Source organism: Coenobita brevimanus, chromosome 60, assembly GCF_032717465.1.
Source record: "Coenobita brevimanus isolate Jiangsu-jjx chromosome 60, ASM3271746v2, whole genome shotgun sequence".
NCBI classification, from domain to species: Eukaryota; Metazoa; Arthropoda; class Malacostraca; order Decapoda; family Coenobitidae; genus Coenobita; species Coenobita brevimanus.
Window position 1 is genome coordinate 41,646,254 of NC_137013.1, and position 18,214 is coordinate 41,664,467.

General features: G+C 40.7%; 1 protein-coding gene across 1 annotated transcript in view; it reads left to right on the plus strand.

Moving 5' to 3' along the window:
• LOC145403256 (ecto-NOX disulfide-thiol exchanger 1) overlaps positions 1–18,214 on the plus strand; it is a 45,120-nt gene that overhangs the window by 18,715 nt on the left and 8,191 nt on the right. The window contains exons 9-13 of the mRNA XM_080275072.1: positions 5,960–6,085; positions 7,297–7,381; positions 8,977–9,125; positions 10,109–10,321; positions 17,137–17,243. Coding sequence (XP_080131198.1) covers positions 5,960–6,085; positions 7,297–7,381; positions 8,977–9,125; positions 10,109–10,321; positions 17,137–17,243 — 680 coding nt within the window. The remainder of the gene's footprint in view (positions 1–5,959; positions 6,086–7,296; positions 7,382–8,976; positions 9,126–10,108; positions 10,322–17,136; positions 17,244–18,214) is intronic.

The window sequence follows — 18,214 nt, forward strand, 5'->3', positions numbered from 1 at the left end:
CAAGACTTTTGATAGTGACTATACATTAAGACCTTGTCATGTGTTGGTGGTGTGTTGCAAAATGCTGCAGCTTTTCCCAAAGAGTTAGTACTATAAATTGAGGGGAAACTGGCAAAATTCCAGTAGCAGATGAGCTTTATTGAAAATTATTTTTGTAAGTTTTTGTGGACTTGATTTGAGGAAAAATGTAAAAAAATGCAACATGTACCGGGGACTTCTTGTGTAGGTGTTGAAAGCAATGACTGTAGAATGCATGGTGGAAATACTATGCAGAAAATAACACAGGTACAATGTTAAACAGTATTTCTTCCATATATGTCTGTGGGATGCAAAGTTAATGTAACTTTATTATAACATGTGTGATGATAATTATTCAGTGTAACAATGTGTGTTTCAGTTAATGCAGCTTTTAGTGCTTGTAAATTGACTCCATCTGCACACACATCCTGTTTTGATAGTCAGAGGGAAACAGAAGCTTTTCAGAGAGGGATGTACTACAGTAAAAAAAAAAAAATGGTATAAAGAAATGAGAAATTGTATGAGGAAAAAATACTGTTAACTTATTTTGGAAGACAAGACTATACAGTATGTAGATTAATTGGTATAGCCTGTGAAATGGAGGCCCCCCCCCCTTTTTTTTTTAAATGGTCAAATAAATATTAGACTCATCTCTGGCACTCTTTTCGTATCTTCTACATTTTAGTTATACAGTGTTCTTCCTGTTGTGGGATGTGATCTGCGGTACCGCTTTTAAGTAAAATGAATTTGGTTTGGCACTGTCAGGCTCATATGACTCAGTTTCAGCTGAATAAAATACCTGGCATGTGCTGGACTAGAGTACTGTCCTAGAATTGTGCGACCCTGAGAGCGAGAAGGTTAATGGTAGCTATGAACGCTGAAGTTCATACAGCTCACTAAGCAGAATAAAATTGTCTCTGAGGTTTATACACTCATTCATGTGTGATTAAAATGGCATTAGTTGGAATGGAATAGTAGAATTGTCCCAGCTATGTCATGAGAAGGTTAATGGTGACTGCCTTAAACTCGTGGGCCCATACGACACATCTTCTTCATTTCCAGTGGCTTGCTCCCTCCTGGGAACACCTGAACAGGGATCCATGCATCACGCACCACTTTCACTGGCAAACATTAGTCTTCCTCTCGTGCAGCTGAATAAATTTACTAGGCTTTAGAACTTTATGAGGGCAGTGTTTTTTATGAAACCTTGTTGTTTTTCATATAATGGTTGGACCTAAGCTGTTGTGTTCAGTAATTTAACTGAAAATGTTATAGAAGAACTTATTATTGGAATGTATTGTTGACGAAGTCAGCGTTGTTTTGAACCCCTTGGGAATGAGAGATCTGTGGTTAAAATCACTGGAAAGTAACATTAATAAATAGAAAGTGATGTCATTGTACTAATACAACCTCTTCAGTATAATGATGTACAGTATATTGTATTTTAGTCTTTCTGTCTCCAGACAGTAATATTTAACTTTCAACAACAGTTTCAAACTGAAGAGAGTTTGATGTAGCCATCATTAACCTGATCAGTACTATACCACTTTTACTCGAACTTGGCCCAGACTTTCATCCTTTTGCAGTTTATTTTATGGAGCTCAATGGCAGAAAAAGTCAGTACTGCAACTTAGCATCCTTTCCATTTGCACTTCATTGTGACAAGCATCAGATTCTAGTGTTACTGTAATCTGTTAAAACTTGGCATTCAAGGTGAAAAGATGGCAATTTTAGGCCAAGTTATAATAAAAAGAGTATAAATATCACTTCTGACTTCTAATTAATATCATCTGTTAGCAAAAATACAAAATATGTCAGTGTGAAGGGGTTAATGGAGGATAAGTCTTTCATTATTGTTATTATGTAATATTATTGGTGGTAGATGGGGGTGCTCACCATCCACTCACTCAATGTAGTGCTGCTCTCTGGTGACTGCCCTTTTCTTTCTTCCTTCTTTCCTTCCGTCCTCTTCTGTCTTTTTTCATTCATTCTTTCCTCTTCCTTATGCCTATTGGTGGCTCTACACTCCCTCTTCTGTCTATCTTTCCTTCATTCTTTCCTCTTCCTTCTGCCTATGGGTGACTGTACACTGAGTGACAAGCCAAATGGTTTCCTGTACACCAGAAAACCGTTTACTACGCTGAGTGGTAACCATATAACCAAATTAAGGCGCCTGGTGGTTTAGTGGGTAATTAAGGCTCTACAGTCGGATTGAGCCAGTGTAGGATTATATCCAAGGGGTGGTTGAGGTTTATTGCTCATGTAATGCCTCTCAGGGATGAGTGAGGTGGTCACTCTCATCTTAAATGTCAGGACCAACTTGCCTGGCCCCGGGCGCCTATGCTCCTCATGGGGCGACATAGGGTTCAATGATGGATGGATGGATGGATGGATTACTACTATTGAGTGACCTTCCTAAGCTAGGTAAAATTGTCTGGAGGTAGCAAGAATATAAGTGAAAAATCAGCATGGTGAAGGAACTAATTTCTGCTATCAGTGGTGGTTGATTTTCTGAAAGTGATGATGGCAGTTCTAAATTCTTTCATGACTGATAGGAAGAGTTATCTAGAGCTTCTTGTGGGTTTGTGTGCTATTTATTGTTATTTTAGAGCTTTCCCACATTGAAAGAAGTGAAATTGAGTTAGGATGATGATGGTGATGATGATAAAGACAGTGAAAGTGGTAGTCTAAAAAGTTTTGTTATTCATCTGTCATGATTTTGTGTGTTTGGGCGTTTGCATATTCATATCCCGCTGCCTGCCACGCACCCTCATTTTTTGACATAATTACCACTTTATGCAAAACGTTTTGAAGCGTTATGCAAATGAGGTGATGTTGCCGGGAGTTTATTTAGTTCTTTATTTTTTTTTAGCCAGGGACACAACAAAAGGCTATAATTTATTGTGGGGGAAGGCTGTGTGGGTGTAAAATGAGGGAGAGAAAGGGGGTTAGGAATATTGGTAGGGGAGGGATGGGAAACAGACAGTGGTATTGGAGGGGTGGGGGATGGAGATTGAGAAGGGGAGGGAGGAGAGAAAGGAGGGAGAGGGGAGGGGAAGGGAGAAGGGAATGACAGAGGTAGGTGGGAGTGGGAAGAAGAGAGTGGAAAAGAAAAAGGGAAAGATGAGAGGAAAGAGGAAAGGAAGAGGAGGGAAATGGAAGGAGGAGAGGAGGCAAGAAGTGGAGGATGGTGAGGGGAGAAGGGGGGAGGATTAAGAAAAGAGACTAAGGGTGGAGGGGAGAGAAGGGAGGAAGAATAGAAAGAGAAAGAAGATAAGATACAGGAGAGGAGGAAAAGAGTAAGAGTAGCTAGAATTAGAAAATGGTAAGTGGACAGAGGAGAGGAAAGGAGGGAAAACAAAAACAGATAAATGAGGTGGTGGAGTAGGAGTGGATGAGAGGAAATGAGAGAGGAGGCAGAGGAGCAGAGAGGGGAGAAAAGCAAGAGGATTGCAGACAGAAGGGAGGAATGGAGTGGGCAAGAAACCAGTGGGAAAGAAATGCAGATGGACTGATGAAGGAGCGAGAGAAATGGAAAGAGTTGAGTTGAGGAGAGATAAAATAAGGGAGAATAAAGAGGAAGGGGAGAGGAATAGGAGGAGAAAATTGAGATGGGGAGGGTAAAGAGAACGAGGAGAGGGAATAAACTGAGGGAGGAATAGAAAGAAGTGAGGCGGGGGAGGGAGGGAATAAAGAGAACAAGAAGGATAGGAGAAGGAATGGAGAGAGGAGGGAAGTGGGGAATTTTGGAGAGAAATAGAGGTATATAGATAAAAAGAAGGGAGGAGAGAAAAGAGAGAAGAATAAATGAACAGAGGAGGGAAGTGGGGAACTGAGAAACAAAGATGTACATACAGTAGATAAGTGGAGAGAGGAAAGAGAGAGTTGGAGGGTGATAAATGTTCATGTATGCTACCCAACCCTCCTCTTTCCTGTATTGCACAACTCACATGCTCTTTGTTTATAGTAGTTTGTAACCCTTTTCTCTCCCTCCTCCCCCCCTCTCTCATGAACCACACCCAACCCTCCCATCCTCCCCTCTTCCTTTCCTCCCCCCTCCATACCTCTTCTCCTCCCCTCCCCCTCCTCTGCACCTCTCCTCCTGTATCTTCCCTCACCTTTTTGCTCTATCTCGTCCACCTGTCTCACCATCTCCCTCCTCTCCTACTACATATTCTTTCTCCACTCTTTTCCTTTCCCATACCTTCTCTCTCCGCCTTCACCTCACCACCTCCCTCATCCCTTCACCTCACCTTCTCCCTCCTTCCCTCTCCTCTGTACATTTCTCTCTCTTTCCTACCCTTCCTCCTTCCCTCCTTACCTTTGTCATCTCCTTCTCCTCCTCACCATCATTATCTCGCTCCTTTTCCCTTCTCCTCACCATCATTATCTCGCTCCTTTTCCCTTCTCCTCCCCTCCCCTCCCCACCACCATCATCATCTCCTCTCCTTCTCTTCCCTTCCAATCCCCTCCCCTCCCCACCACCTTCATCTCCTCCCTTCCTTTCCCCTCCTCTCCCCTCCCCTCTCCTCCTCACCATCATCATCTACCCTTCTTTTCCCTTCTTCCCTCCCCACCACCATCATCTCCTCACCTTCTTTTCCCTATCCCTCCCATTCTTTTCTTTTTCCTTCACTTCCTCTCCCCTGCCCTCTCTTCCCCTCCCATCTCCTCTCCTCTCATTCCCCCCCCCCCTTTTTTTTTTCCATTTCCTTTCCCCTCCCCTCCCCTTCCCATGGGTTTCCACTCCCACTTTTCCCTTCTCTTTCCCTCACACATGTACACTCATGTACTGTTTGTATGTCAAGGTCATATGCTGTAGCTGAACATAATTCTCTCTCTCTCTCTCTACCCACCCCCCACTCTCCCCGTAATTTTCTTCCTATGTCTGTTCCGTATCACCTCTCCCACTCCCACTTCCCTCTTTCATCCCATTCATCTATCATCCCTGTCTCTCCATTCCCCCTTCTTCCACCTTTATCTACACCCTCTCTCTCTCCAGTCTCCACCCTCTGCCCCCTTTTCCAACTCCAGTTTCCCCCACTCCCACCCCCACCCCTGTTTCTACCCTCCCCCAGCCACACATGACAGTAGGCCAGTATCAGTGTCAGACTCTGAGTAGGGTGGGAGGAAGTGCAGTAGGGTTATAGCACTTGTTACCCCTCTCCTGCCTGTGTTAGAGTACATGATACCACTCTCCTGACTTTGGTAACATCACACAACTTAGCACCCCCGACATATCCTACACTGATAGCCTTAAAAGTGCCCATGGGTGGCTTGTGATGTGTCTGGAGTTGACTTTGGCTGGTGTTGTTAATGGAATATTGTTGATTGGATTTGGTTGCATCTTCCAGAGTTGTCTGACTGTGTATTAAAAGGATAAACTTGTTTGTTCCTAGGTCATGAGTGGCCAGGACCATCCAAGACAGTTGATTGATATCATGGCAAGTGTAGTGAAGTGTTCATAAACTGACTTTAAGTACTTCAGTTTGTGTGGTAATTGTTATACAGCATACCACGATTTGTTCACACCCCAAGACCACCTAGTGGTGAAACTGTTGTGCCTTCATCACGGAAAGTCGTCTTTCACCTACCCTCATCTGGAGAATCATAAACCATAGTCTTTGATATACCGAGATAATACTAATGTATTGTGTTCCTGTAGCTGTTCACCTACCTTGACAGTGATATCAAGGAAAATGAAAGCTCCTTGAGCTTATCCAAAGCAGATTCATGTTTCATACCACATGAAAGATACTAACATTAAACTCAAGTCTGAATTAAGTAGACATTGTAAGGTAAGCAACCTATGGGCAATATCATTTCAAGCACCACCTAAATAACATCAGCAGTTTTGGTTCAGATTAACACCCACTACATAAAACCACTAAATTTTTACTGACCTACATAAAGATGCGCGAGTTAAAAGCGTATGTTGCAGAGGAGATTGTGCGTGACGTCTTTGAGCGGTGTGGGGAGATCACCACCATCCGCCTCAGCAAGAAGAACTTCTGCCACATCCGCTATGAACTGGAGGAGTTTGTTGACAATGCCATCTTCCTCTCAGGTGGGTATGGCTTAATGTGTGAATTTTATATCTATTGTTGGCATTTCAGGATCATTCCATGGGTTTGCTGCCTAGTGGTCTGTAATTTTCCAGATGCAAAAAAGTCGCTGCTTGATAGTTTTGTGATACCAACGTTAACGTATGGAAGTGAAGTTTGGACGTTGTTGGAAGGACACAAGTGAAGAGTGAGAGCATTGGAAATGAGTTATTTGACGGGAGCATGTGGAGTTACATGTAGAGACAGACTGGCAAATGAGGAAGTCAAGGAGCATTGTAGTGTGGATGTGAATGTGATACAAAGTGTTAGGAAAAATACGTTGAGGGTTTGGTCATGTGGAGAGGATGGAAAGGTAGAGACTAACAAGGAGAGTGTATGTGAGTGAGGTGGAAGGGGGGGCAGGGGGAGGCTGAGGATGAGATGGGGGATGGAGTGGAGAGGTATATGAGAGAGGGGGCTGTGGGCTGGGGGGAGGCAGTGAAATGGTGGAGAACAGGGTGACATGGAGGCGATTTGTTTGTGGCCTCCCATTATGAGATTAAGGCATCTGGCAATAGATAGGTAGATACATAGAGAGTAATTTTCGATCAAAACTTGTCTACTGAAGATCACACATTTACTTTCAAGATTTTAAGGCATTGAACGTATCATACAGTATACTTTTTTTTTTTTTCTTGCATTATATTGTAGTGAATTAGGAAATTCCATCATTACAGTAATGTGGGTGTTGGTCACGTTATGTAAAAATTACAGTATTGCTTTCTGTTCAACATTAAGCTGTATGTTGTACGGTATAATGACAGGGCTTGTGTAGATGTAATGTGGGATATTTCAAAAGGTGTAGTAAAAGTTTTCAGTATCTTTATACCAAAAAGATGCCTCTTTGGTTCTTCATCCCACTAACAGTTGACACATTTCAGTTTCACACAAATTACTTATATATGGAATGTCTTATATGAAGATTAAGCTTTTCATTAAATCAGATTGTGTATTTTTATAGTTGCTTTTTTAGGTTCAGGGAAGCAATACTGAGGTAGGGTAAAATTAAGCAAATTTCCTTCTTAATTAAATATACCCTACCTTGTTATTTCTTTGTGTCGAGAAAAAAAATTCTTTGGCCTCTTTTGTCCACAAATAAAATTTAGACTACATGTGTTTCATATTAAAGATTTCATATTTGTTATTATTTTGATTGTGTAATGTGTTCTGACAGGGTATCGTATGCGCATCAACAACAGCACTGAGGCAGCCAACACCGGCCGACTCCATGTGGACTACGCCCAGGCCAGGGATGACCAGTGAGTACACATGCCACTACAGTTCAGCCACCACAACATGAAGAGTTGCCCTTTTGTAGCTTAATTGTCATAGCTCAGTGGCAGAATAAAACATTATTAGGGCTCTGCTTCCTTTTCAGATCACATCATGACTAGCACCATATTCTAGTGGTAATCTACTGTTACAACTTAGCACTGAAAGTGGAGAGAGGGTAGTTTTAGGCCAGGTTAGGGTAAAAGGAGTATAGTTTTCTGTTATTTACAGAATATGACTCAAGTCTCCATTAATTAAGGATCTTTGCAAACTCTGCCATTTAGCTGGGTAGTCAAGCACATTTAGCTCAAATGAAATGAATTCTCGTAATCTCAGTATTAAATCCGATTTAAACAGTACAGTATTCATATCTTAGAAGCAGTCTCCAGTTGCAGATAAGCAATAATGGTAATAATAATAACTGGAATAATAATAATCATCATCATCATCATCATCATGATTAGATGGTGATGATGATGAGAATAGCAATGATACTAATACTAGTAATATTAATAATTTTAATAATAATAAGTTAGTGGTGGGTAGGGGCGCTCAGCAGCCATTCACTTGATGTAGTGTTGCGTTGAGTGTCTGCCCTTTCCTCTCTTCTTTCCTTCCTTTGTCTTTTTTCCTACATTTTTACCACTTCCTTCTGCTCACAGATGACTTTACTCTTCCTCTTCTGTGTTTCTTTCCTTCATTCTTTCCTCTTCTTTCTGCCTATAGGTGACTCTACACTGAGTGACAAGCCAAATGGTTTCCTGTACACCAGGAAATCATTTACTACGCTAAGTGGTAACCATATGACCAAATTATGGTGCTAGGTGGTTTAGTGGGTAATTAAGGTGCCCCAATTAGATTGAACCTGTGTGGGTTTATATTCAAGGGGTGGTTGGGGTTTATTGCTCATGTAATGCCACCCGGGGATGAGTGAGGCTGGTCACTCACATCTTAAATGTCAGGACCAACTTGCCTAGCCCCAGGCTTCTACGCTTCTCATGGTGCAGCATAGGATTGGGTGATGGATTGATGGATAATAACAACAACAACAACCATAAGAGTCCCATTTCAATTATTACTTAATGATTGTTCATCACAATTTTACTTGCCAAAAATGACAGCTTTCATCCAGAATAATTGCAATACAGCATCCCTCAAGTCATAGAGTGTGACCTCAGGGATAAGAGACTGTATAGGGAGGTTGCCAGAAATCAAACAACATGGAGAGCTGCCAGTGAGTTATCAAGAGTGATGCATGCAAGCCTGTTCAAACCTTTATAAATAATGCAGTATACAAGCCTTTATTTTCTGTCAAGGATGTGTTCCAAAATATCACAGCTCCTGTGACACAACTGGCAAAGTAGATTGTCGATAAATTAGTTCTGTATGTAGTAGTAGAACAGTATCAGTCGTAGCTAATTTATTGTTGACTTAATTGCAAGAGCGTAAAAAGGGCAAATTACAGTATAACAAGGGCTGGGCAGTTTTTAAATTTATCATTGACTTAATCGTAAAAAGAGAAAAAAATTAAGATAAAACACAAAAAGGATATATTGTACTTAACACTGGTGCCGCACCGCAGGTATGAGTGGGAGTGTCGCCAGAGACAACTACAGCGAGAACAGCGTCATCGTGAACGTATCGAGGCAGAACGACTGCGCCCACCTTCGCCCCCACCTGTGGTCCATTACTCAGAACATGAAGCCACACTCATTGCAGAGCAGCTCAAAGGTAGGAGTTGCTTTGTATCTGTCCATAAAGCAGTTCTTTATTTCATCAGGATCGTATAAACCTTTAGATTGGACTGCTTAGTCTTGTCATTTAAGACAGGAGTGACTCTTTGTGTTTCCCTGAGTGATTTTAATAACATTACCATAGAGTTTTATGTAGCATTGTTGTACTATCCATGTTGGGTGGTAATTTAACGGTGTTTGGAGACTTGGGACTCTGTTCATCACTTACTAAAAACTTGCTGATTATAAATGGGTATAACTGCAACAGCGGGTGGGAAGGAAAAAACAGATGAGAGCTTAAGTTCCTGTTTTCCCATTTGTCAGAATGAACCAGTCATATATAACTGATCATCCTGTTCATTTACTCATCATCCACTCCTGTATTATCCCATCAAGGAGCTTCCCAATGGGCAGACAGTTCTGTTTTAGCCAGAGGACAAGTATGATCAGTAAACTGGAATCATAACACTTCATTTCAGGGCAGTTTATTAACATGTATTAATCTCTTTCTATTCAGAGGCGTACAGGAATATCTTTATTGTAATTCTAACTTTACTGTCCTTTTTCCACAATATCTGTTGCCAGTCACTAATTCTAGCTTTCATTGAGGGTGGCATCAATAAGAAAGCCTTTTTTGCTTTTGTCAGCACTAATCACATTTCTTCCTGCCATATCATGCATCATTTCAAATATCCTTTCCATTATTCCCCCCCCCCCCCCTTTTTTTTTTTTTTTTTTTTTTTTTTTTTTTTTTTTTTCATGGATTTGCTTTGTGCTAATGCATTTATCTTGGCCTCTTTCTCCATGCACTTCATAACTCCAAACCATCTCTGTATATTACTGGTACTAGGAAAGATTCACCAGCAGTCTCCTATCACCATTTTCTTCCTCCTTCGACAGTACTGTATATTTCTCATTCTTTTCCATCAGAGAGTATCACTTATCTCTCAACTGATTTGTTCATATGTTTGCCTCCCATAGGCGATGAGACATTCTCCAAGGCTGCCCAGATACTTATCACTTGGCTGGAGCGTGGCGACTGCTCTAAGCGCAATGCTGGAACCTTCTACGGTATGATCCAGTCCACAAATTCACATGTCAGGCGCCTGATGACGGAGAAGGGCCAGTATGAAGAAGAGCTGGCAAAGTTCCGAGAGCAGACAAGGGCTCGTATGCAGGGAGTCATCATGCAGTGTGAGTATATTGTCTTGCTGTGTTTTATTAATAGCCCATCAACCCACCATCCACGATCATTTACGTCTGTGAGGATTCATTCATGGTAGGGTAGTGGAGAGGACTAAAAAAAAATTTGCTGAACACTTTAACAGAAAAAAACAATTCTGGATCACTTACCAAATATTCTTATTGTCTTATTGAAAACTTAGTTTGTAATTTCAGTAAATGGTCAGGCTTACCTTTTTTCTTGTAAAATAGTAATTTTAGTACTACAGGTTTGTTCAGATGATCAGATTTCATGTATTTGCTGATAAGTTTAGGTACTTTGCGGTAAAGTTAAACTGCAAGTGAGGTATAACATAAGCTTGAAAATGTACACAAAGAAGAATTCGCGACTGAAGCTGAGGACCCTGCACCCGACAATGAAGGAAGCTGCCTCTGGGAGGTGGCAAGACAGAGTGGCCAATTGGCCCAAAAATCATCAGGTACAGTAGCAGCCCAGGACAGAGATGACAGATACCAGCACTTGTGAGGGCAGGTTTGGTGCATCATACAGGCTTCAACCACGTGAACTCAGATCATGAGAGGGAAAGCCCTGTGGCACCTATATGGCCAGAATTTGTATACAGACAGTTAGCCAGACAGAAAGGCCTCCACACGAGCATCAGCCAATTCTCTCTGGGCAATTGGTGAGTTATTTGGATCCCTCCAAGTTTCCCCAGTGTGAATCTCCACCTCACGAGGTGATTCAACAGCCATGACAAGCAAAGAAAGATGCAGAAATATCTCACAGTACCTGCTAGTCAAATAGCATGTGTCCAGGCAGATGGTGAGTTGGTATTGACAAGGATACGAACAGTGGGCAGTATTTTTTGTTTATTTATTTATTTATTTTATTTTTTTACCGTAGTCTTGTACAGCACCATCACTACCATTTAATGTTAAGTGAGCTTTTTCCAGCTTTCGTGTAAGGAGGGAACATCAACAGTGAGTACAGAATATTGGTCTTATATATGTACAGTTTAGATATATTTTACAGTGCCTCATACCTTTATAATCTCAGGATACTTCTCATTGCTGTATTATGATGCCACGTATTACTGACTGCAGAAACCTCACTCATTTGTGTATGGTATCAGATTACTGAAGTCACAGTACTTTTTTTTTTTTTTTAATACTTCATGGGAAAGTCTTAGTTTTATTTTTGTGATCTAAGTTTTATTCTGCTTTGGATAGACATTTCAAACTGGAGGAGGTAGATATGGCCATAATGAACCCCTTCAGTGTGAGAGGCCATTCCTAAGCTGAATGAAATCATCTGGTAACAGCAAGAATAAGTTAAAAAAGACATCATCTGGATTCATGTAGTTAGGGAATCAATGCTAGTTTCATTAATCTGTCTCGTAGAAGGGCAATATGAAGAACCATCCTTGGTTCTCATTTTCAGAGTTGTTTTGATGTTAGTACATGCTTTTATCAGATTACCGACATTTGGTTGAGCTTGGTGATAGGCAGAGTGAAATGTGTGTGTGAAGTAACTCTACCGTGGTTCCCCCGAACCACTAGCTGAGTTTTTCATTGGTTTCTGAGAGCTGGAATTACTGTTATGGGAGAAGATTGAGAACAGAATTTAGAGAGAGAGGCCATTCCATTGCACATGATTGAGAATAGAATTTAGAGAGAGGGGCCATTCCATTGCACATACTCATCCACTTTTTAAATCGTGTTGTTTATCATGTAGGCATTGTTGAAGCTGATTATACAGGAGCAATATTTTCCTATGTCTAGGATAAGTAAAACTGATGCTGTGTTTTTATCACAGTCATAAACTTTTCACTCTCCCTCACACAGCTTAGTGTATTACACATGCATCCGTATATTGCAGGTATTCCTCTCTTAAAGTTATTAAAAAAAAATAAAATAAAAAATAAAAATAATTCCCTTTAGTAGTTACTTATGATTGATGTGGTAGTTATTTTGCGGTCTGTTTCTAGTAAAGTATTGTTTTACCTTTAAGTGTCAGGGACAGATGCAGGATTTATTTTGAAAGTGTTGATTTTGGAGGTTGGATATTTTAACTGATTATGAAACTATTGAACCAAGAATGAGAAGGTGCAGTTAAATAGAGTTTGCATGTGACGTCACTGCTGTGCTTTTCTTATATTTAGGAGACGAATCTGAAGAGCCCCCACAGTGGCCCACACAGCATTGTAGAGCATACACATGTTCATCTGACCTATGTAATCATATATTTTTCATCATGCCATACCACTGTTGTGCATTTGGCAGAGTCATTAGAAAGGGAAAGGTACCGGTAATAGGTCATTCTACTAATTTCTTCCTGACCAAGAAAAGCAAGACAGCTGTACAAAAACAGCTGGGTACCCCCTCCATTCTTTATCTCCATAGCTCTCATATTAAAGGTATATCTGGTACTGTTGTCCATCACCTGGTATGGATGACTCTGTGTCAAAAAATGAGTTTAAAGCATTTAACACATGACACAGTTGTTACTGGGTAGCCTGGGTCTGTCTGGTCGAACATACCCATCAGCCACAGGCAGGCAGCTGGCTGTGCAGGGTCTTTTTGCCATTTCATGCAGTGACATCAGGGATCCTGGTTCCATGTACAGTACTCAGTGTGTGAAAGCTTGTCCCATTTTGTATTCCAGATATTTTTTTTATTATTATTTTTTTTTTTCCTTCTACTGAATCTGTCAGTTGATGCATCCTATAGTACAACATTGGTATGGCATGATGAAAGATGAAGTTTATGTTACTCGAATGCTCTGCAGTGATATCCTAGAAATCTTAGTTTCATCTTCCAAGAATAACAAAAGAACAGTGGCGATGTCACAGCAAGTCTTGTTTATGTGTTAAGTGTACTGTAGCAATCTCATGATAAATCCCAGGGGTGTTGCCTGAGCAACATGGGCAATACCCCTGGATCTACCCATGAATATCCAAGACATTAAGTGAGGAATGCCTGTTTTGATATTTCTGGTATCAGCAGCACTTATTAGATTCAGACTGTCTGCTGTGCTCTTACATTCTTTCAGTGGCACATTGCACTATGTGGTGAGTCCTCATTAAGCCTTCTCATTTAACTTCCTTATTTGCTATTATATTCACAGTAAATTACAGGAAACTTTGTCCATTAAAGTTCCATTGGTACCTATATATACACTAGTTGATTTGCCAGTTTCACACAATATACAGAACCAGTTTAATGAAAATAGTTGTGGTATTTAGGACCACATGAGGACTAACTCTACTCCTATCGGACTGTTGCACGTCCTTTGTGGCAGGTACGATCACTGTCAAAATTTTCGTCCTACTCATAACCAGCTACAAGCATCAGGATTTAGATTCAGGAAAAAAAAAAAAAAAAGACGTAGCAATGAAGGTACTCTGACCTCTCAAACAGTCTCTCAAAATAAATATAGAAATGACAAGAAAAAAAAAATATTTCACTATAATGAAAGAGATAAGTTTCATTGCTATATTGTTTTTGCTGTAGCTTGGCCTAAAATTGTCATGTTTCCATCTTGAATTTGATGTTAGTCATGAATAAATGCAGTGGAAAGGAGACGGGGCCATAGCATTGTCTTTTTCTGCCACTGGTCAGTGTGAAATAAGCCGCAAAAGGACAAAAATCTGGGCCAAGTGAGAGTAAAGTAGTTCACCAATACAGCTGATACAGACAGTTTCCCCCACTTAGCATTGGTAATAGTATGGGAAAAGTTATGGTATATAAGAAAGCATTCCCGACCATAATGAGGGGTGCCTGAATTTAGGTGTGAGTAGGGAGAAGCTTTTGACACAATGTACAACAGCACTGTATCTTCTTCTTTCCTTTTTTACATCCCTCTTACTCTTAGCCTGAATGGAAATATTTTCAACAGTCTCTCATTCTGCATTCTTTCTACAGTACATTCTTAGTGTTCCACCCAGGCTTATCTCAATCTCTACATTGATCTCTATTCTTAACCAAAGAACTGCAGGTTTGGGAAAATCTGCAATACCTATGGGGGGGGAGGGGGAGAAAAAAAAAAAGAATCTTTAGTAATGATAGTTCAAGTAGAATGTGAAGTAGATGTATGTCAATGATTAGGTTGGTATGTGCCGCAGTTTAGCCAGTAATGAGTTCTGTGTTTGAGTAATTTATATTTTGTCAGAGGCAAGTGTCATGAGTAGTACAGTAGATGGTTGGGTGGGCTGGGAGCTAAAGTTCTGGGTGCTTTCATGTGATCAATTTCAAGTCATTAGCCATGTCTTCACACCAGAACAGAATGTAGAAGATTCAATTCTCATCTCATTTCTCAAGATGCATGGCACAGTCCTCCACAGAACATCTAAATCCGTATATAACAGCTCCTTGAGTAAACAGCTTTGGCCATCTGTAAAGTGCAAACCAGTATCTTTTCATACATATATATATACATTATAGTGACAATACCCTTCACTCTCTAAAGTAATTACAAAATGCATCGGATTAAAGTTTTTTGCATAAATCTATTGATAGAATATAATTTTTTGACTGTGGTGCATATCTGATTGCAGCAACTGCTTTAATAAAACAGCTGTCCTATTTATAGCGCTCTAATATAGAAGTGAATGAGCTAGTCAGAGGAGTAGACAACATATGGGGTTTGTTTGAGTAGGTTTATTTTTAAAAAGTCAGATTGCTGCCGGGGTCAGTGCACACAGTACTTTTAAGTATGCTTTTACTTTTGTTACACTTTTGTTGAGTCACATACCAGGCCTTATTGTGTGAGTCATTGGAAAATCAGTTCAGAAATAAGCATGACCCTGAGAAAATATGCCATTTTGTCATAGTTTCAGATCAGAATAATTATTTGAGGAATTTTGTTTCTGTTGAACTTTTTGTACGAGAAGTAAATACCACTTCATAATTGTTCATTGAGATTAAACAGGACAATATCTGAGTCCAGATTAATTATGCTGTAGGGGACTGCCTTACTGTACATCCCTGGTAGGGTTTCACAGACAAAATAACCTACAGCCAGCTCTTGGATTCAAACTGTGGCATGTCACATTTGTTAGCTTACTTAGTGTATTTAAATACCATTTAGTTGTTACCACCTGATGGCAGTTTACACCCAGTTTTACTGCCCAATGCACATAACTGTAGTTCTAAAGTGAATTGTGTACAGTTTATTTACGTACGGAGTATGCAGTCAGTTAGCTTTAATCATATCAGTGGCAGTTCATCGTCTAGATGCCATAATAGGAAATTTTCCTCACTAGAAAGATAAATTTCCAAAGTCATTTCCTGGTGACTCATATGAGTCCTGGCCATTGGTGCTGATGGCAGTGTTGTGGTGAGTAGTACCGGTAAATTGTCTTGCACTCACAGAGTTGGCAGTGGACCTGGTATGTGCACTCAGGATTCATTCATACACATGGCACGGGCATGTTGTACAGAGAATGCATGTTGTATCAGCTGCCAGCACCACATACAGTATAAAGACTCATCTATGTTTGCCTCATTCTTGTAAAAAATATTTCAGTGTTTTTTGTGTTTGATCATTGACGAACTTTTGCCCTAAGTGATCTGCATTATGACAGAATCTTGTAAGCATGAACACAGTTTGTACAGAAGAATCACATTGCATACTACCAGTATAGTGCATCAGCTTACAGAACCTCCCTCATTTAAGTTTACTGTAATTACCGTATGTTGCTGTGGATTACTAAGTTCATCCATAATTCAGTCTTGCCTGGTTTAAAAGTCCACCAGTTCTGCCTAAGCCAGAGTGTAAATCATTGAGCATTCCAGTATGTTTGAATAATTTTGTATCGTTTACTAGTTTAATGCCCTCAGAGGCAATATGCTAATATATAATCTGCTATGGCTTTGGAGAGTAATACTGATTCCAGTGTATATTTGAGGTTAAAGTCTAGGAAAACATGGCAGTCACTTGTAAGGTTTAGTTGTAATATAAAAAATAACTGAGTACATAAGTCTAATGGTGATCATTGTTTAATGTCATGAATGGTATACTATAAGTTCTGTAGTTGTTATTATTTAGTTGAGAATCTTGACCCCGTCCGAGTATCTTAACCATCACATACTCAAGCCACAGCTGCCTCTCAGAAAAGGTACGACTCAAGGATGGACACTACAGTTGGAATTCTGCTTTATCATTGAGTGATTAGAACTGCACTGGGAGGAGAGGAAGAGGCAGAGGAAGTTGTAGAGTATGATCTGTTGAGGGCGGCGACAGTTTATATTCATCCCAGGTGTAGTATGTGTGTTCTCGCCTCCCACCCCTACCACCACCACCAGCACCATTCGGACTAGTGGATTTTTAGAGTCCATCATTGTTTTCATGTGCAGTAAGGTCCTCCTTATATGTTGCCATTTTAATGTCTTTTTATTGTATTTTTGTCGACAGTAAAATGCAGGAAGATTGCTAATTAAATTTCCATTGCTACTTAAAAGCTCCCCCAGTTTACAGAACTGGTTACATGAAGAATGTTGTATTTTGTTACAACCCTGACATATAACTAGGACTAACTGTATGTTCAGTGACCTAAAAGGGCATCTGTTCAATCAGCCAAAATTTTCAGTTGTTAAAAATGGTGAATTGTGTGATATAGTGGTGGTGAAGGTGGTTGTGGATGTGGAGTATTGGGGCCCCATGACCTAGTTCAGTCAGCAGGCCAGGCAGTAAGTGTTGTGTGAGGACGGAGGAGCAAGCTGGGCCACCCCCTTCCACCATGGCCTGCCCTCTCCCCCGCCCCTCCTCCCCGCTCCCGCACCACCTGCCACCCTATTGACCGGCACGTGTCTCTCCCGCCACTCAGTCGGTCAGATCGAGCGAGTGTTCGGCGCGGCTGGTCACCAGAAGGTCTGGGACCACTTCACCAAGGCTCAGAGGCGCAACATAGAGATGTGGAAGAAGCAGGCTGAGGTATGCCCTGTCCCGGGCCCCACCCTGCCCACGCCCCACACCCCACCCAACACACCTGCCCACACACCCACAACCTAACATACACACATGTCAGTATGATTCACCTCACCATGATGTATATTTTTTCTTATTTTTGCTCCAAATGATTTTATTTATCTTAGGATAGACTTTAGAACTGAAAGGATTACATACCTCTTTGTTACCTTGAGCTTTCCTAAATGGAATGAAATCATTTGATAGCAGCAAGAATAAACTACAAAAAGATGTCATGTGGGTGGAAAGGTAAAGTTTAGCTGAGTGGGGCAGATTACAGGTGTGTGTGGTGGCTTGGGCAAGGTGAGGTTGTACCACTCACCCACTGCTGAGAGTGGTGTGGGACACACCCGGGGTCATCATCATTACTACCACACCACAGTTGTCGCCTCCATCTTCACACACCATGCTGCTGTCAGGTGGCACTAGTAATAACCTGTACCTAGTCATTGCATTGCACAGAAAAATCAACCAATTTACAGCTTTCAAAATTATGTACAGTATATCATTATCTCGAAAAGTCTTAGACATCATGATACTCTCAAGTGACAAGTAAGAATTAGTACAAAGTCAACATTGGAGAGAATATTCAACCTATTTATGGCTTTCAGAATTGTCTCTGAAACAATGATTTAATATTTTACATTTTAGTACTTTAAAGATATAAACACAGGTATTCATTATTAGTGTGAGCCTTGCTTGGTACTGTGATGGGTGTGAGGAGAGGCTATGGTGGGTAAGAGCAGAGGCTGTATGACACAGGGTGAGGTCAGATTATAGGTCAGTATTACTTGCTTCACAAGTGAACACTATTGAAGCTTTTCAATGAATCTTATTTGCTGACAGGTACAAGGTTCTTCAAAAACTCTCTGAAGTAGTCATTCATTGCATAACTGATGGATGACTTATTCACAAGTTAAAAGGGAAGATTTACAGTT